The 20,492-nt window shown below is 37.8% G+C and overlaps 1 protein-coding gene across 6 annotated transcripts in view; it reads left to right on the top strand.

The window, feature by feature from the left end:
* Window positions 1–20,492, top strand: part of OPHN1 (oligophrenin 1) — a 603,167-nt gene that overhangs the window by 321,742 nt on the left and 260,933 nt on the right. For 5 of the 6 annotated variants that reach the window (XM_033439137.2, XM_033439136.2, XM_033439135.2 and 2 more), the window contains 2 exons: window positions 1,022–1,123; window positions 18,311–18,421. In XM_033439137.2, the coding sequence (XP_033295028.1) occupies window positions 1,022–1,123; window positions 18,311–18,421 (213 nt within the window). The remainder of the gene's footprint in view (window positions 1–1,021; window positions 1,124–18,310; window positions 18,422–20,492) is intronic. The other variant, XM_049704597.1, reaches the window with a different exon arrangement.

Raw genomic sequence — 20,492 nt, 5'->3', positions numbered from 1 at the left:
CCTCAGTTAATGTTAGCTTCCTCTTTTACTTTTTTCCCTCTGGTGAAAAGCACATTCCTTACAGATCAGAGGTCCCTCAGTTCTGTGCTGGCTTCTTGCCCAGCAGCAGATTGCCTGTAGAAATAAACCATGGGTGAGGTATTTTTTTCTTTCTGTCTATGTGTTCCCCGTGCTGCTTCTTCGAATACCTGGCACACTGTAGGGGCTCAGTGAGTTTAGATTTCATATGTGACAACACAAGCCTTTTACGTGAATTTCTCAACGTGGTGCTGAGAGGATTGCCGAATGTCAGCCTTAATCTGTGACAAACTAGTATTCTTAGTGCTCCTTTGGAGACTGTGTGATTTCTTATTGTGCTGAGAGGCAGAGAGCTTAATTAAATTTCATACTTGAAGAGAGTGACGACTGAGTACTCCATCCTTCATAAGGCTTTTCAACTCTTTATTTTCAGTTAAACCTTCTGGGATTTTTTTCCTCATCTTTAACATCATCTTTTAATATGCAATACTCAAATGCTTGAACAATATCAAAGAACTCCTCATTCACAGAGGCAGTCTTAGGTTCCAATTGCCTTGGAGATATTTTACTTAGTATTTGGCTGTCTAAATGCACTGTAGATTAACATTTAAAAGGTATATTCACTGTTCACTATTGTGTTCCTTCTTTGTCCTTTAAAAAATTAATGTAGTTAATGCATGTGAAAAATATTGAGAAGAGAAGGTAACCTGCACACAGGTGCGTTTTAAGTGCCATTCTCTGAGCAGCAGCTCCCAGAGCCTTTAGCTATACCAATAGGAACTACCCTTTGTGTAGTTGGAATTTTTCAAGGTTATGTTTGAGGAAGCCGAAATTACTGAGACCAATGCAGAAATTAATTCTCTCTTGCCTTTTTTTTTTTCCTTACTGGGAACTAGAGAGATTGACCACATGAAACCTGACACTGTGTTATGCATTCTCATTTCTGAGCAGACTGAACTAAAATTGTAGACATATTAATCTGTGCCTTCTCTCCCACCTCTAGGAGCGGAAAAAGAAATTTGAAAAGGATGGAGAGAGGTTTTATTCCTTGCTGGATCGGCACTTACATTTGTCTTCCAAAAAGAAAGAATCTCAGTTACAAGAGGTATGCTCAAACAGCCTGCCCTGCCTTCTATTGCCAGCTGTGCCTTGATACATGGCAGCTTCCTATTGCAAGGCTTTCCTCATACCCTGCCTCAGCAGAGAACCATGTATAATAGTTGTGCTTGCAGATAAAACCATGGACAATGACTCAGGAGCCCTGAGTTCTCAAGCCACCTTCTCCACAAACTCACAGTTTGGATATTTCTTTTTTGTCCTCAGTTTCTCTATCTATCAAAGGAAGAGTGGTACTCAAAGATCTCTAGAGTCCTTTTCAGTTCTAAGTTTCTGATTCTAGATTACATATTAGGATAGAGTTAAACAAGCGCTGTATTTGATAGATCAGGAGTAGATCTACTTTTTTCCCATGAGGTGTTCCAATGGTAGGGTTTTTTTTTTTCTTTTTGGTCCTACACTGGGACTACAGCTTATATGGCACTTCCACTGACTTCAGTTCAAAGAAGCCACTACTCAGTGAGTGCCTACCACATGCCAGGCACTATGCTGGTTGCAACAGGACTACAAAGACAGTAAGACGTACTTCCTGCTCTTCTGTAGCTTACAGTTAGGATGCTAAAATGAGAACACACATGACTCATATAAGTAGAATTTTTTTTACATAATGTAATGTGTATGTGGTGTCCTTGTAGGGATATGAAGGTATTTGGAGAATAAAAAACTTACATTTGGACGTGGAGAATTGCCTTTGTGGAAGAATGTTGCCCTTCTAAATTTGAGGTGGTAATATGATTATATGTAAAGTGTTTGACAGATAGAAATATAGAAATGGACCTTTCAAGTGGAGGGCAGTGGCCCCAAGGTTGGAAAACAATGTTTGGCTAAAGGTTTGACCAGAATTTGCATTACTATTGGAGGATAGTGGAGGGCAGTGGCCCCAAGGATGGAAAACAATGTTTGGCTAAAGGTTTGACCAGAATTTGCATTACTATGGAGGATAGTGAAAGACAGGAAAGGATCAGGAAAGTTGTAGAGATACTGTGGTGTAGTAGGCTCAGGAGTTTGCTTTAATTCTGTTGACCGTGGAAGAATTATTGAAGGCCTTTGGTTGTGCAAGCAATATGAGTACAATTCTATTTTAGGAATCTTAAACTGGTTGAAGTTGTAGGATGAATTAAATCCGGGAGAGACGGGAAGCAAGAAAACCAGTTTAGGAAACTATTGCAATGATCTAGGGGAGAAGTTCTGAGTCAGAAAAAGTGGCACTGGGGAAGGGAAAAACAGGAATTAACTGATTAAGACTTATTTACTGGTAGAATGGATCTATGTTTTGGATAAAAGATCCAGTAAGAGATAGAGATATTGAATGTTCAAGTATAAAAAGAGATACCCAACTGAATGAAGTCATAGACACGAGCTTAGAAATCATCTTGTCCATGGTCACACAGACTGTGGCAAAGCTGAAACTCATCTCATGACACCTGATTTAGTGAGTATCCATCACAGAATGTGAGGTACTTGAAGGTGATGAGTCAAGAGACTCAGTGGTAGATGGAGTTAGTGTTGAAAGGTTGAAGGACTGCTTCTCTTCCATAAACTGGAATGAAGTACTAGTCTGGGGTCATCTGCCATTTTCCTCTTGCACAATTTTGCTTTCTTCCTTTTCCTTCTATTCTGTGCCAGGGTTCCTATGCAGAAAAGAGTTAACATAACTGGCCCAAGACTTCTATGCTTAGAAAAGTCTGCTTACAAGATTAGCTCTTTTTTTTTAACATCTTTATTGGAGTATAATTGCTTTACAATGGTGTGTTAGTTTCTGCTTTATAACAAAGTGAATCAGTTATACATATACATATGTTCCCATCTTGGCTGGTCTCTGGGAACTTGGCTGGTAAACAGTACCCTACACTGATATAAAAGTTTCCCTAAGTGGTAAGAGTGACTCCTTGTGCCTAGACTGCCTGTACAAACAATGTGGTTTATACTAAACACCTTATTTTCTTCTGGGAGTCGAGAAGTTTGGTACATGCTCAGCAGAGGGAGCCTGTGTACAGCAATCAATTTAATACCTAGGGCACTTAGTATCTAATGAGCTTCTCTGGTACACAGCATTTCATGTGTTGTCATAACTTGTTGCTGGAGGAATTAAGTATTTCCTGTGTGACTGCACTAAGAGAGAACTCTTGGAAGCTTGAACCTAGCTTTCGCTGGACTTCATCCCATGCATCTTTTCTCTTTGCTGATTTTGCTTTGTATCCTTTCACAGAAATAAATCTTAACCATGTGTATGACTATATGTGGAGTCCTTTGAGTCCTCCTAGAGAATTACTGAACCTGTGGGTTTTAGAAGCCCAGACACAGTCCAAACTTTATTCTTTTAGAGCCTTTTGCAATGAAAGCTTCTAGCGTGTCCTAGCAGTTTGGTGCTGTATCTAGATGTCCCTGGTGGCTTTCCTAATGAGCAAGAATGCAGCCTTTGTGTTTGTCTAATCAAAACAAAGCTGGGGGACCTTGGATCACTCACTTCTTTTTTAATATTGAGACTATTTTTAGAGCAGTTTTAGATTTAAAGAAAAATTGAATGATAAGTACAGAGAGTTCTCATATATTCTTAATCCCCTGCATACAGTTACCCCTATTATTAACATTTGCGAGATACATTTGATACAGTTGATGAGCCAATGCATTGCACATTCTATAGATTTTGATAAGTGTATAATGACATGAATCCATCATTACACTATCATACAACATAGTTTCACTGCCCTAAAGATCCCTAGGCACCACCTGTTCATCACTTCCTCGTTCCATACCCCGGCTGACCCCTGGTAGCCAGTGATCTCTTTATGGTTTCCATATTATTGCTTATTCCAGAATGTCGTATAGTTGGAATTATATAGCATGTAGCCTTTTCAGGTTGGCTCCTTTCACTTAGAAATGTGCATTTAAGGTTCTTCTGTGTCTTTTCACAGCTTGATAGCCCATTTCTTTTTAGCACTGACTAATATTTCATTGTGTGGATGTATTACAATTTGTTTACCTATTCACCTATCAAAGGACATCTTGGAATCCTCCAAATTTTGTCAACTACTATTAAAGCTGCTATAAACATTTGTGTGCAGGTTTTGTGTATATAACTTTTCAAATAATTCAGTTAAATATCAAAGACCACAATTACTGAACTGCATGGTAAAAGTATATTTTGCTTTTTAAGAAACTGCCAAATTATCTTCCAAGGTGGCTGTACTATTTTTTTATTTCTGCCATCAGTGAATGAGAGTTCTTCTCGCTCCACACTATAGCCAGCCTTTGATGTTGTCTATGTTTTGGATTTTAGCCATTCTAGTAGGTGTGTAGTGATACCTCATTACTTTTATAATTTGCATTTTCTTAATGCCGTGTGTTGCAGAATATCTTTTTATATGCCATCTGTAGATCTTCTTTGGTGAGGTGTCTGTTCAAATCTTTTGCCCGTTTTCAATTGGGTTTGTTTTCATATTATTGTATCTTAAAAGCTATTTGTATATTTTAGATACCTGTCCTTTATCAGATATGTTTTACAAAGATTTTTTTCCAGTCTGTGGCTTATCTTTTCACTCAACAGAATTTTTCCAGAGCAGAAGTTTGTAATTTTAATGAAATTAAACTTATCAATATTCTCTTTCATGGATCATGCTTTTGGTGTTATATCTAAATCGTCATCACCAAATCCAAGGTCACCTAAAATATCTCTTATGTTATTTTCTAGGAGTTTTATAGTTTTGCGTTTTACATTTACTTCTATAATCCATTTTGAATTAATTATTATGCAAGGTGTAAGGTCTGTCTCTAGATTCTTTTTTTTTTTTTTTGGCATGGGGATATACAGTTGTTCCAGCACCATTTTTTGAAAAGACTATCATTTCTCTATTGAATTTTCCTAGATCCTTTGTCAAAGATCAGTTGAATATGTTTATGTGGATTTATTTTAGGCTCTCAATTCCATTCCATTGATCTATTTGTTTTTTTCTTTCACCAATACCATACTGTTCTGATTACTATAACTTACCAGTAATTTGAAGTCAGATAGTGTCAATATTTTGATTTGTTTTTCTCCCTCAGTATTGTGTTGGCTATTCTGGATATTTTTGCCTCTCCATATAAATTTTAGAATCACTTTGTTGATATCTAGAAAATAGCCTGCAGGGATTTTGAATTGGACTACATTGAATCTATAGATCAAGTTGTGAAGAACAGACATGTTGATAATATTGTCTTCCTATATTTATACGTGGACTATCTCTCCATTTATTTAGATCTTTGACTTATTTCATTAGAGTTTTGTAGTATTCATCAATGTATCTTGTACATATTTTTTTATTTATACCTAAATACTTCATTTTTTTCTTCTAATGTAAATGATACTGTGTTTTAAATTTCAAATTCTGAATGTTCAGCGTTAGCATATAAGAAAACAATTGACTATTGTATATTAACCTTGTATCCTGAAATTGTGCTATAGTTCATTAATAGTTCCAAGAGATTTTTGTATATTCTTTAGGGTTGTCTACATACATAATTATGTCATGTGCAAAAAAGGACAGTGTTAGTTCTTCCTTCCCAATGTATATACCTTTTATTTCATTTTCTTGTCTTATTGCAATAGCTTGGAATTCCAATATGATTTTCATAGTTATTCCTAATCTTAGAGGCAAAGCATCTAGTGTCTCACCATTAGGTATGATGTTAGCTGCAGGATTATTGCAGATGTTCTTTATCAAGTTGAGGAAATTCCCATATATTCCTAGTTTGCTGAGAGTTTTTATCATGAATGAATGTGTGTTGGATTTTGTCAGACGCTTTTTCTACATCTCTTGGATCATATTATTTTTCTTCTTTAACCTCTTGATGTGATTAATTACATCAACTGATTTTTGAATGTTGAACCAGCCTTGCATTCCTGGAATAAATCCCACGTGGTCCTGGTCTATAATTATTTTACACCTTGTTGCATTTGATTTGCTAATATTTTGTTGAGAATATTTGCCTCGATGTTCATGAGAGAGATTGGTTGTACTTCTTCTGTATTGTAATATCTCTGTCTGGTTTTGATAACAGGGTCATGTTGGCCTTAGAGAATGAGTTAGGAAATATTCCCTCTGCTTCTATTTTCTGGAAGAGAGTGTAGAATTTAGTTTCATTTCTTCCTTAAAATGTCAGGTAGAATTCACCAGTGAACCCAGCTGGGCCTAGTGCTTTGTTTTTTGGAAGGCTATTAATTATTGATTCAGTTCCTATGTGCTGCTTTCACTGAATCCCACAAATATTAAATTGTATTTTCATTTTCATTTGAAAATACTTTTTAATTTTTCTTAAGGACTCCTCCTTGACCCATGTGTCATTTAGAAATGTGCTGATTAATCTCCAAGTATTTTGGTGTGTTCCAGCTATTTCTGGTTTTTGATTTCTGTGTAATTTAACTGTGATCTGAGAGCATACTTTGTATGATTCCTGTTCTTTTAAATTTGTTCAGATGTATGTCCCAGAATGTGATTGATCTTGGTGATTCTTTTGTGTTAGCTTGAAAATAAGCTGTTGTTGGATGAAGTGTTCTATAGATGTTGATTACATCTACTTGCTGATGGGGTGTTCAGTTCAATTATGTCTTCATAAGCATACCTCAGAAATATTGTGGGTTTGGCTACAGACCACTGCAATAAAGTGAATATTGCAATATAATGAGTCACATGATTTTTTTGTTTCCCAATGCATGTAAAAGTTATCTTTACATTCTCCTGTAGACTGTTGAGTGAGCAATAGCATTATATTTTTTAAAATGTACATACATTAATTTAAAAATATTTTATTGCTAAAAATTGCTAACTATCATCAGTCAATGCAGTGTTGCCATAAACCTTCAATTTGTAAAAAACACAATATTTGCAAAGCACAATAAAATGAAGCACAATAAAATGAGGTATACCTGTACTGATTTTCTGCTTCTTCGATCTGTCAACTATTGGTAAAGGAATGGTGAAGTCTCCAACTCTTAATAGTAGACTCATCTATTTCTCCTTGCATTTCTATCAGATCTTGCCTCACGTGTTTTGATGTTCTGTTATACATAATAAGGGTTGATATATATTCTTTCAGAATTGACCTATTTATTATTATGTTATGCCCCTTTTTTTTCCTGATAGCTTTCAATTCTCTGAAGTCTCCTTTTTTGGAAATTAATATAGCTACTCCAGCTTTCTTTTGATTTTTGTTGGCATGGAATATTTCTTCATACCTTTACTCTGAAAAATGTTTAAATTTTTAAAATTATTTTTTAATTGAAGTATGGTTGATTTACAATATTATATTAGTTTCTGGTGTACAACATAATGATTCAGAATGTTTAAAGTTCTACTCCATTTAAAGTCATTACAAAATAATGGCTATATTTCCCTGTGATGTACAGTATATCCTTGTTGCTTATTTATTTTATACATAGCAGTTTGTGTCTCTTAATTCCATACCCCTATATTGCCCCTCCCCCTTTCCTGCTCCCCACTGGTAACCACTAGTTTGTTCTCTATATTAGTGAGTTTGTTTCTGTATTGTTATATACATCTGTTTATTTTATTTTTTAGATTCCACATATAAGTGATAACATAGAGTATTTGTCTTTCTCTGACTTATTTCACTAAGCATAAAACTGTCTAGGTCCATCCATGTTGTGGCAAATGGCAGAATTTCATTCTTTTTTATGGCTGAGTAATATTCCATTGTGTGTGTGTGTGTGTGTGTGTGTGTGTGTGTGTATCACATCTTATTTATTCTTTCTTCTTCTGTTGATGGACACTCAGTTTGCTTCCATATCTTGATAGTTGTAAATAATGTTGTTATCAATGTTGTGGTAGATGTATCTTTCTTTTTCTTCTTTTTTTTTTTTTAACATCTTTATTGGGGTATAATTGCTTTACAATGGTGTGTTAGTTTCTGCTTTTCTTTTTCATAGTTTCTGCTTTATAACAAAGTGAATCAGTCATACATAAACATATGTTCCCATATGTCTTCCCTCTTGCGTCTCCCTCCCTCCCACCCTCCCTATTCCACCCCTCCAGGCTGTCACAAAGCACCGAGCCAATATCCCTGTGCCATGCGGCCGCTTCCCACTAGCTATCTACCTTACTACGTTTTTTAGTGTGTATATGCCCATGACTCTCTCTCGCCCTGTCGCAGCTCACCCTTCGCCCTCCCCATAACCTCAAGTCCATTCTCTAGGAGGTCTGCGTCTTTATTCCTGCCTTACCCCTAGGTTCTTCATGACATTTTTTTTTCTTAAATTCCATATATATGTGTTAGCATATGGTATTTGTCTTTTTCTTTCTGACTTACTTCACTCTGTATGACAGACTCTAGGTCTATCCACCTCATTACAAATAGCTCAATTTTGTTTCCTTTTATGGCTGAGTAATATTCCATTGTATATATGTGCCACATCTTCTTTATCCATTCATCCGATGATGGGGACTTAGGTTGATTCCATCTCCGGGCTATTGTGAATAGAGCTGCAATGAACATTTTGGTACATGACTCTTTTTGACTTTTGGTTTTCTCAGGGTATATGCCCAGTAGTGGGATTGCTGGGTCATATGGTAGTTCTATTTGTAGTTTTTTAAGGAACCTCCATACTGTTCTCCATAGTGGCTGAACCAATTCACTTTCCCACCAGCAGTGCAAGAGTGTTCCCTTTTCTCCACACCCTCTCCAGCATTTATCGTTTCTAGATTTTTTGATGATGGCCATTCTGACTGGTGTGAGATGATATCTCATTGTAGTTTTGATTTGCATTTCTCTAATGATTAATGATGTTGAGCATTCTTTCATGTGTTTGTTGGCAGTCTGTATATCTTCTTTGGAGAAATGTCTATTTAGGTCTTCTGCCCATTTTTGGATTGGGTTGTTTGTCTTTTTGTTATTGAGCTGCATGAGCTGCTTGTAAATTTTGGAGATTAATCCTTTGTCGGTTGCTTCATTTGCAAATATTTTCTCCCATTCTGAGGGTTGTCTTTTGGTCTTGTTTATGGTTTCCTTTGCTGTGCAAAAGCTTTGAAGTTTCATTAGGTCCCATTTGTTTATTTTTGTTTTTATTTCCATGACTCTAGGAGGTGGGTCAGAAAGGATCTTGCTGTGATTTATGTCATAGAGTGTTCTGCCTATGTTTTCCTCTAAGAGTTTGATAGTTTCTGGCCTTACATTTAGGTCTTTAATCCATTTTGAGCTTACTTTTGTGTATGGTGTTAGGGAGTGATCTAATCTCATACTTTTACATGTACCTGTCCAGTTTTCCCAGCACCACTTATTGAAGAGGCTGTCCTTTCTTCACTGTACATTCCTGCCACCTTTATCAAAGATAAGGTGTCCATATGTGCATGGGTTTATCTCTGGGCTTTCTATCCTGTTCCATTGATCTATCTTTCTGTTTTAGTGCCAGTATCATACCGTCTTGATAACTGTAGCTTTGTAGTATAGTCTGAAGTCAGGGAGCCTGATTCCTCCAGTTCCTTCTTTCATTCTCAAGATTGCTTTGGCTATTCGGGGTCTTTTGTGTTTCCATACAAATTGCAAAATTTTTTGTTCTGTTCTGTGAAAAATGCCAGTGGTAGTTTGATAGGGATTGCATTGAATCTATAGATTGCTTTGGGTAGTAGAGTCATTTTCACAATGTTGATTCTTCCAATCCAAGAACATGGTATATCTCTCCATCTATTTGTATCATCTTTAATTTCTTTCATCAGTGTCTTATAATTTTCTGCATACAGGTCTTTTGTCTCCTTAGGTAGGTTTATTCCTAGATATTTTATTCTTTTTGTTGCAATGGTAAATGGGAGTGTTTTCTTGATTTCACTTTCAGATTTTTCATCATTAGTGTATAGGAATGCCAGAGATTTCTGTGCATTAATTTTGTATCCTGCCACTTTACCAAATTCATTGATTAGCTCTAGCAGTTTTCTGGTAGCATCTTTAGGATTCTCTATGTATAGGATCATGTCATCTGCAAACAGTGACAGCTTTACTTCTTCTTTTCCGATTTGGATTCATTTTATTTCCTTTTCTTCTGATTGCTGTGGCTAAAACTTCCAAAACTATGTTGAATAAGAGTGGTGAGAGTGGGCAACCTTGTCTTTTTCCTGATCTTAGTGGAAATGCTTTCAGTTTTTCACCATTGAGGATGATGTTTGCTGTGCGCTTGTCATATATGGCCTTTATTATGTTGAAGAAAGTTCTCTCTATGCCTACTTTCTGCAGGGTTTTTATCATAAATTGGTGTTGAATTTTGTCAAAAGCTTTCTCTGCATCTATTGAGATGATCATATGGTTTTTCTCCTTCAATTTGTTAATATGGTTTATCACATTGATAGATTTGCGTATATTGAGGAATCCTTGCATTCCTGGAATAAACCCCACTTGATCATGGTGCATGATCCTTTTAATGTGCTGTTGGATTCTGTTTGCTAGTATTTTGTTGAGGATTTTTGCATCTATGTTCATCAGGGATATTGGCCTGTAGGTTTCTTTCTTTGTGACATTCTTGTCTGGTTTTGGTATCAAGGTGATGGTGGCCTCGTAGAAGGAGTTTGGGAGTGTTCCTCCCTCTGCTATATTTTGGAAGAGTTTGAGAAGGATAGGTGTTAGCTCTTCTCTAAATGTTTGATAGAATTCGCCTGTGAAGCCATCTGGTCCTGGGCTTTTCTTTGTTGGAAGATTTTTAATCACAGTTTCAATTTCAGTGCTTGTGATTGGTCTGTTCATATTTTCTATTTCTTCCTGATTCAGTCTTGGCAGGTTGTGCATTTCTAAGAATTTGTCCATTTCTTCCAGATTGTCCATTTTATTGGCATAGAGTTGCTTGTAGTAATCTCTCATGATCTCTTTATTTCTGCAGTGTCAGTTGTTACCTCTCCTTTTTCATTTCTAATTCTATTGATTTGAGTCTTCTCCCTTTTTTTCTTGATGAGTCTGGCTAGTGGTTTATCTATTTTGTTTATCTTCTCAAAGAACCCGCTTTTAGTTTTACTGATCTTTGCTATTGTTTCCTTCATTTCTTTTTCATTTATTTCTGATCTTGTCTTTATGATTTCTTTCCTTCTGCTAGCTTTGGGTTTTTTTTGTTCTTGTTTCTCTAATTGCTTGAGGTGCAAGGTTAGGTTGTTTATTCGAGATGTTTCCTGCTTCTTAAGGTGGGCTTGTATTGCTATAAACGTCCCCCTTAGAACTGCTTTTGCTGCATCCCACAGGTTTTGGGTCGTTGTGTCTCCATTCTCATTTGTTTCTAGGTATTTTTTTATTTCCTCTTTGATTTCTTCAGTGATCACTTCATTGTTAAGTAGTGTATTGTTTAGCCTCCATGTGTTTGTATTTTTTACAGATCTTTTCCTGTAATTGATATCCAGTCTCATGGCGTTGGGGTCAGAAAAGATACTTGATACAATTTCAATTTTCTTAAATTTACCAAGGCTTGGTTTGGGACCCAAGATATGATCTATCCTGGTGAATGTTCCATGAGCACTTGAGAAAAATGTGTATTCTGTTGTTTTTGGATGGAGTGTCCTATAAATATCAATTAAGTCCATCTTGTTTAATGTATCATTTAAAGCTTGTGTTTCCTTATTTATTTTCATTTTGGATGATCTGTCCATGGGTGAAAGTGGGGTGTTTAAGTCCCCTACTATGAATGTGTTACTGTCGATTTCCCCTTTTATGGCTGTTAGTATTTGCCTTATGTATTGAGGTGCTCCTATGTTGGGTGCATAAATATTTATAATTGTTATATCTTCTTCTTGGATCGATTCCTTGATCATTATGTAGTGTCCTTCTTTGTCTCTTTTAATAGTCCTTATTTTAAAGTCTATTTTGTCTGATATTAGAATTGCTACTCCAGCTTTCTTTTGGTTTCCATTTGCATGGAATATCTTTTTCCATCCCCTTACTTTCAGTCTGTATGTGTCTCTAGGTCTGAAGTGGGTCTCTTGTAGACAGCATATATAAGGGTCTTGTTTTTGTATCCATTCAGCTAATCTGTTTCTTTTGGTGGGAGCATATATTCCATTTACATTTAAGGTAATTATCGATATGTATGTTCCTATTCCCATTTTCTAAATTGTTTTGGGTTCGTTATTATAGGTCTTTTCCTTCTCTTGTGTTTCTTGCCTAGAGAAGATCCTTTAGCATTTGTTGTACAGCTGGTTTGTTGGTGCTGAACTCTCTCAGCTTTTGCTTGTCCGTAAAGGTTTTAATTTCTCCATCAAATCTGAATGAGATCCTTGCTGGGTAGAGTAGTCTTGGCTGCAGGTTCTTCTCCTTCATCACTTTCTGTATGTCCTGCCACTCCCTTCTGGCTTGTAGGGTTTCTGCTGAGAGATCAGCTGTTAACCTTATGGGGATTCCCTTATGTGTTATTTGTTGTTTTTCCCTTGCTGCTTTTAATATGCTTTCTTTGTATTTAATTTTTGACAGTTTGATTAATATGTGTCTTGGCGTATTTCTCCTTGTATTTATCCTGTATGGGACTCTCTGTGCTTCCTGGACTTGATTAACTATTTCCTTTCCCATATTAGGGAAGTTTTCAACTATAATCTCTTCAAATATTTTCTCAGTCCCTTTCTTTTTCTCTTCTTCTTCTGGAACCCCTATAATTCGAATGTTGGTGCGTTTAATGTTGTCCCAGAGGTCTCTGAGACTGTCCTCAGTTCTTTTCATTCTTTTTTCTTTATTCTGCTCTGCAGTAGTTATTTCCACTATTTTATCTTCCAGGTCACTTATCCGTTCTTCTGCCTCAGTTATTCTGCTATTGATCCCATCTAGAGTACTTTTAATTTCATTTATTGTGTTGTTCATCGTTGCTTGTTTCATCTTTATTTCTTCTAGGTCCTTGTTAACTGTTTCTTGCATTTTGTCCATTCTATTTCCAAGATTTCGGATCATCCTTACTATCATTATTCTGAATTCTTTTTCAGGTAGACTGGCTATTTCCTCTTCATTTGTTAGGTCTGGTGCATTTTTATCTTGCCCCTTTATCTGCTGTGTGTTTTTCTGTCTTCTCATTTTGCTTATCTTACTGTGTTTGGGGTCTCCTTTTTGCAGACTGCAGGTTCGTAGTTCCCGCTGTTTTTGATGTCTGTCTCCAGTGGCTAAGGTTGTTTCAGAGGGTTGTGTAGGTTTCCTAGTGGAGGGGGCTAGTGCCTGTGTTGTGGTGGATGAGGCTGGATCTTGTCTCTCTAGTGGGCAGGTTCACGTCTGGTGGTGTGTTTGGGGGTGTCTGTGGCCTTATTATGATTTTAGGAAGCCTCTCTGCTAATGGGTGGGGTTGTGTTCCTGTTTTGCTAGTTGCTTGGCATAGGTTGTCCATTACTGTGGTTTGCTGGTCATTGAGTGAAGCTGGGTGCTGGTGTTAAGATGGAGGTCTCTGGGAGATTTTCGCCGTTTGATATTATGTGGAGCTGGGAGGTCTCTTGTGGACCAGTGTCCTGAAGTTGGCTCTCCTACCTCAGAGGCAGAGCCCTGACTCCTGGCTGGAGCACCAAGGGCCTTTCATCCACACGGCTCAGAATAAAAGGGCGAAAAAGTAGAGGGAATTAGTAGAAGTATGAGGAAAGAACGAAGGAAAGGAGGGAAGGAAGGAAGAAAGAAAGAAGCAAAGAAGGAAAGAAGGCAGGAAGGAAAGAAAGGAGGGAGGAAGGAAGGAAGGAGGGAAAGAAGGAAAAAGAAAGAAGATACAGTAAAAATAAAATAAAGTGTAATAAAGTTATTGAATTAAAAAATTCTTAATTAGAAAAAAAAAAGGGGGACGGATAGAACCTTAGAACAAATGTTGGAAGCAAAGCTATACAGACAAAATCTTACACAGAAGCATACACATACACCCTCACTAAAAGAGGTGAAGGGAGAAAAATCATAAATCTTGCTGTCAGAGACCACCTCCTCAATTTGGGATGATTCGTTGTCTAAAGGAGGGAAGGAAGGAAGGAAAGAAGGAAAGAACGAAGGTAAAGTATAATAACGTTATTAAAGTTAAAATTGATTATTAAAAAAAAAATTTTAAGAAAAAACCATGGACGGATAGAACCCTAGGACAAATGGTGGAAGCAAGACTATACAGACAAGATCTCACACAGAAGTATACACATATACATTCACAAAAAGAGGGAAAGGGAAAAAAATCATAGATCTTGCTCCTAAAGTCCACTTCCTTAATTTGGGATGATTGGTTGTCTATTCAGGTATTCCACAGATGCAGGGTATATCAAGTTGATTGTGGAGCTTTAATCCGCTGCTTCTGAGGCTGCTGGGAGAGATTTCCCTTTCTCTTCTTTGTTCTCACAGCTCCCAGGGGCTCAGCTTTGGATTTGGCCCTGCCTCTGCGTGTAGGTCGCTGGAGGGCGTCTGTTTTTTGCTCAGACAGGACGGGGTTAAAGGAGCCGCTGATTCGGGGCACTCAGGCCGGCGGGGAGGGAGGGGCACGGAGTGCGGGGCGGGCCTGCGGCGGCAAAGTCCGGCGTGACTTTGCACCAGCCTGAGGCCCGCCGTGCGTTCTCCCGGGGAAGTTGTCCCTGGATCCCGGGAACCTGGCAGTGGTGGGCTGCACAGGCTCCGCGGAAGAGGGGTGTGGAGAGTGACCTGTGCTCGCACACAGGCCCCTTGGTGGCCGCAGCAGCAGCCTTAACGTCTCCCGCCCGCCTCTGAGGTCCACGCTTTCAGCTGCGGCTCCCGCCCGTCTCTGGGGTTCGCGCTTTTAGCCGCGGCTCGCGCCCGTCTCTGGAGTTCCTTTAAACAGCGTTCTTAAACCCCTCTCCTCACGCACTAGGAAACAAAGAGGGAAGAAAAAGTCTCTTGCCTCTTCGGCAGGTGCAGACTTTTCCCCGGACTCCCTCCCGGCTAGCTGTGGTGCACTAACCCCTTCACGCTATGTTCAAGCCGCCAACCCCAGTCCTCTCCCTGCGCTCCGTCCTCAGCTCGCAGCCCCGCCCGCCCTGGCGGGTGAGCAGACAAGCCTCTCGGGCTGGTGAGTGCTGGTCGGCACCGATCCTCTGTGCGGGAATCTCCCCGCTTTGCCCTCCGCACCCGTTGCTGTGCACTCCTCCACGGCTTCGAAGCTTCCCCCTCCGCCTCCCGCAGTCTCCGCCCGCGAAGGGGCTTCCTAGTGTGTGGAAACTTTTCCTCCTTCACAGCTCCCTCCCACTGGTGCAGGTGCCGTCCCTATTCTTTTGTCTCTGTTTTTTCTTTTTTTCTGTTGCCCTACCCAGGCACGTGGGGAGTTTCTTGCCTTTTGGGAGGTCTGAGGTCTTCTGCCAGCCTTCAGTAGGTGTTCTGTAGGTGTTGTTCCACGTGTAGATGTATTTCTGCTGTATCTGTGGGGAGGAAGGTGATCTCCGCGTCTTACTCTTCCGCCATCTTCAAGGTCTCCCAGATGTATCTTTTTGAATTAGTGTTTTTGTTTTCGTTAGGTATATACCCTGCAATAGAATTGCTGGATTATATGGTAGTGGCAGCCTTCGGTCCAGTGTGGAGCTGTGACTTCAGGCAAATGATGCTGGAGTCTTCTCTTGGTTCAGGCTGGTGTGTGCACCTAGGTAGTCACAGGAAACTAGTCAGTGAGACACACAGTTTCAGTCGGCCCTTTCTGCCTTGCTTTAGGAGCAAGCAAGCATTCATGTGCTCCTCAGGAGCAGAATCCAGGCTTTCTGCAGCCTTTCTGATAGTCCCACTGGTCCTCTGACCAGCTAAGGGGGCTCGTCTTCCCTTTGTTGAGCCCCAGGGCTGTGGGGCCCAATATGTGGCTTGAACCACTCACTCCCCAAAGAGAATCCCCACCAGTGTAATCTCCCTTTTCCTCTGAGTCCCCTCCCAGGGGCATGAGTCCTGACCTGATTGCTTCTTTTCCCTATCTACCAAGTTCTGTGTGTGTCTTTCTTATAGCCTTAGTTGTACAGGAGTTTTTATGCTAGTCTCCAGTTAGTTTTCAGTGAGAATTATAGATATATTTTTGATGTGTTTATGGTGGGATGAACATACTCCTACTGTGCCATCTTGATTCAAGTCTCTTCATAACTTTACTTTTAATCTATCTTTGTCTTTTATATTTAAAGTGATGTCTTATCCATAACATATAATTAACTCTTATTTTTTATGTGTCCTCACAGTCTCAGCTCTTTAATTGGTGTATTTAAAGTGATTATTGATATAGTTGGATAGATATCTACCATGTTTGTTACTGTTTTCTATTCATTGCCTCTGTTCTTTGTTCCTTTTTTTGTCTTCCATTCTTGTTCTGCATTCTCTTTTTTTCAATTGGAAATTGTAATATGATTCCATTTTTTGTCCTTTCTTAGCATATCAGTTGTACTTTTTTAAAAAAAAACTTTCTTCGAGGTTATCCTAGTGTTTTCAATATGCATTTACAGTTAAGCCATGTCTACTTTCAAATAACATTATTCTACTTCATTGGTAGTACAGGAACTTTATAACAGAGTATTTCCAATTTCTCCCTTGAGTCCCTGATAATATTGCTGTCATTCATTTCACTTTTTCATAATCTCTAATCACCAAATACATTGTTGCAATTATTATTTTGGACAAACTCTTATTTGTAAGATCAGTTAAGAATAAGAAAAATATAAGATTTTATTTTACCTTCATTCATTGCTTCTCTAGTGCTCTTCTTTATGTTGGTACACATTTCTGACCTATATCATTTTCTTTCTTAAGAACTGTAACACTTCTTGGACTCAGAGTCTACTGGCAACCAAATCCTTCAGTTTTTGTGTTTTTTGTGAAATTGTTTAATTTTCCTTCACTTTTGGAAGATAATGTCACTGGATACAGAATTCTAAGTTTGTGATTTTTAAAAATTTCAATGCCTTAAACATTTTACTCTACTCTCCTCTTTTTGCATTTTTTTGAAAAAAGAGAAGTCTTATCCTTACTCCTCTTTGAGTAAGGTGTTTTTTTCTCTTGCTTCTTTCAAGATTTACTCTGTGCCTTTTACTTTCTGTACTTTCAATATGACATGCCTGCATGTAGATTTTTTGGTATTTATCCTGCTATTATTCTCTGAGCTTCCTCAATCTGTTGTTTGTAACTGTGTTTAACTTTAGAAGGTTTTCAGTCATCATTACTTTAAATATTTCTTCTGTTTCTCTCCTTCATTTCCTTCTGGCATTCCTAGTATGCATATCTTACACCTTTTATAATTGTCCAACATTTCTTGAATAATCTACTCTATCTTCTTTATTCCATTTTGTCTGCATTTCAGTTTTTGAAATTTCTATTGGCATATATTCAGTTCACTGATTCTTTCCTTAGCCTTGCCCAGTCTGTTGGTGAGCCCATTAAAGGCATTCTTTATTTTTGCTAGTGTTTTTGATTGCTATCATTTCCCTTTGATTAGTTCTTCAAATTTTCATGTCTGCTTATATTATCCATCTGTTCTTGTGTATTGTCCTCTTTTCCATAACAGCCTTTAGCTGTAATCCCTGGTTCTATGATTTCACCATCCACCATCTCTGCCTTCTTTGAGTCTGATTCTGATGCTGATTCTTCAGACTGTGTTTGTTGGTTTGTTTTTCCTTTTTGCATGCCTTGTAATATTTTGTTGAAAGCTGAACATGATGCCCTGGGTAAAAGGAACTGAGGTAAAAAGGCCATTATTATGAGGTTTTATGCTTATCTGACTAGGATTTAGGCTGTGCTTAGTTTGCTATAGCTGTTCTTGTCAGAGGCCAAAATTTCCTCTGGTATCTTTGTTTTTTGTCTTCCCTATTGTCTTTGGATTTCTTCAGAGAGATATTCTTAAATAAGGTTTGATACTGGTTACAGCAACAGGCTTCTGCTTCTGGGCTTCTGCTCTGGCAAGCTTGGATTCTCCATATTCAACTCTCTATCCAATTTTTGAGGCAGTGGTTTTTCCTCTGACTTCAATGCTCTGTTGGTTCTAAGAAGAGTTGTTGATTCTCAGCTTAGCTTTTCCTTGTATGAGGATGGTCACAATAACTTCCAAGCTTCTTACTTGTTAGGCCAGAAACTGGAAATCTTGCATCAGTCACTTTTTCTATCTTGGCTTTATGTTCCCTATCTGTAAAATAAAGGGATAAGATCACTGCTTGGTGGCACAATTCTCCTCCAGCCCTAACATTCTGTTGAATCCGTAAGAACTGACTTACATGAATGACTATGCTGTTATGTGACATTTGTTACCCTTCTTCTACAGGCAGACCTCCAGGTGGACAAGGAGAGACACAATTTCTTTGAGTCGTCCCTTGATTATGTTTATCAAATCCAGGAAGTTCAGGAGTCTAAGAAGTTCAATATTGTGGAGCCAGTAAGTTCTATCTGTTGATGAATGGTCTAAAAATATTTACCAAATCTCAGGTAAATGTGGAGAACTTTGATTATAAAATTGGAGTCTCCAAGAATATGAAGGATAGTCAGTGCTTAGTAATGAATGTCACAGAAGTAGACACACTGGCTTATGTTACTCTTGCTCTCTCACTAATATTCTCTCTCTCACTCTTCTTTTCCCTCCCCCACACTCCTTCCTCCCCCATTTCTGTCTATAGCTATGATTTTTTCTTTATCTTTCTTTTCCTCCTCTCCTTCCTTCCCTTCCTTGATTTCTCTGTCACCTTTCATTTTACCTTGTTCTCCTCCCTTCCTTCCTCTCATACTTTCATAAGGTTTCTGAATGTACTCATCATATCCCAGACACTGTTCTAGGAACTCATGTTCCTTGCATTCAGTGACTTCCCATTCTACTATTTTTACTTCCATCTTTTGAAAATTTTTCTAATTAAATAGCCTTAATTTATTATAAAAGATGACGGGCTGTGGTTTGACAACTATGTTGAATTTTAACAACTTTCTTTTTTATTATAAAATAATGTAGAAAACAATGTAAAAAACAATTGCAGAAAAGCTATAAAAACTTATATGTAGAACAAAACAAATACAACAAATCTCCCATACAGAGATGATCACTGTTAATATTGTGGCATTTTTCCTCCTAAATTCCCTGTGTATCTGTTATATTCCTTTCTCTATCTATTGTGCATGTGTACTTGTAGAGGTGTGTACACATGTGCATGTGTGTTTACACATGTTACACATGAATATGTATATATCTGTGTACATGTGTATCTGTGCTCACAGTTGTATATATCTGCATATGTATATGTGCAAACAAGTATTTATTAATTTATCCAATAAGCATTTATTGAGCTTCTGTTATGTGCCAGGCACAGTGCTAAACACTGGGTATCCTATAGTGAAAAAGACAGACTCAGTTTCTGTCTTTATGAAGACTATACTTTCATGGGGTAGACAGAAGGGAAAGAAGGATACACATAAATAAAATAACTATAAGTTGTGATAAGGACTAAAACAAAGAACAAGAACAGACAGCTACTTTAGATCAAGTGGTCAAGGGGCACCTCTGAAAGTGTCATTTAAGATGAGATCTAAAGAAAGAGAAGATGAAGCAATGTGAATAATGGGGAAAGAACATTCCAGGCACAGAAAAACACATGTGCAAAGTCCGTAAGTTAGAAAAGAATGATGTGCTCAAGGAATGAAAAGATTAATGCCTTTAGATACTGGTGAGAGTGGCAGGAAACAATATCTGACAGGAAGGCATAGGATCTGTAAGCATGGTGAAGGGGTTAGGTTTTAGTCTAAGTATAGTAGAAAAATCACTGACGGGTATTAAATAGGATATGACATGCTGATTTTGTTGTGTGGAGAAGGACTTGGAAGTGGGCAACAGTGGGATTGAGGAAACCAGTTCGGAGGCTACTGCAGTGGTCTAGGCAAGCAAAAATGTTGCTTTGGGTTCAGATGGTGGTAGTAGAAACAGAAAAGAATGATTGGATTAGAGATATATTTTAGAAGCAAAACTGACAGGAATTACTGATTGATTAGATTGAGATGTGAGTGAAAGAAATCAGAATTCTTTACTTTCTGGCTTGATTGACTGAGTGGGTGGTGGTGTCATTTCCTGAGATGGGAAACCTTGGAGAGAAACAGGAAGAATGTCTATATAACTGTGTGTGTGCTACACACACTCATATGCATTTATATGTATGTGTACATATATATGTACATATATATAACTATATATGTATATATACATACGTGTATAGTACATAAATGTGTACATAGTTTTTATATGTTTATGTATATATAGTTTGTGTTTATGTACATATATACACACATATTTATGTGTTTGTATGTATATATGTGTGCATATATTTATATGTACTCACCTGTTTACTTTCTAAAAAGAACAGAGCAGTTTTTACTACTTCCTATTATACTCTACTATTACCAGCATTGAGCATTGCTTTTAAAATGTTTGTATTTGATAGATGAAGATTGTATTTTCTTTTGTTTTTATT

The sequence above is a fragment of the Orcinus orca genome, chromosome X (genome assembly GCF_937001465.1).
Source record: "Orcinus orca chromosome X, mOrcOrc1.1, whole genome shotgun sequence".
Lineage (NCBI taxonomy): Eukaryota > Metazoa > Chordata > Mammalia > Artiodactyla > Delphinidae > Orcinus > Orcinus orca.
The sequence above is the reverse complement of the archived record's forward strand: the minus strand, read 5'-3'. Positions and strand labels throughout refer to the sequence as shown.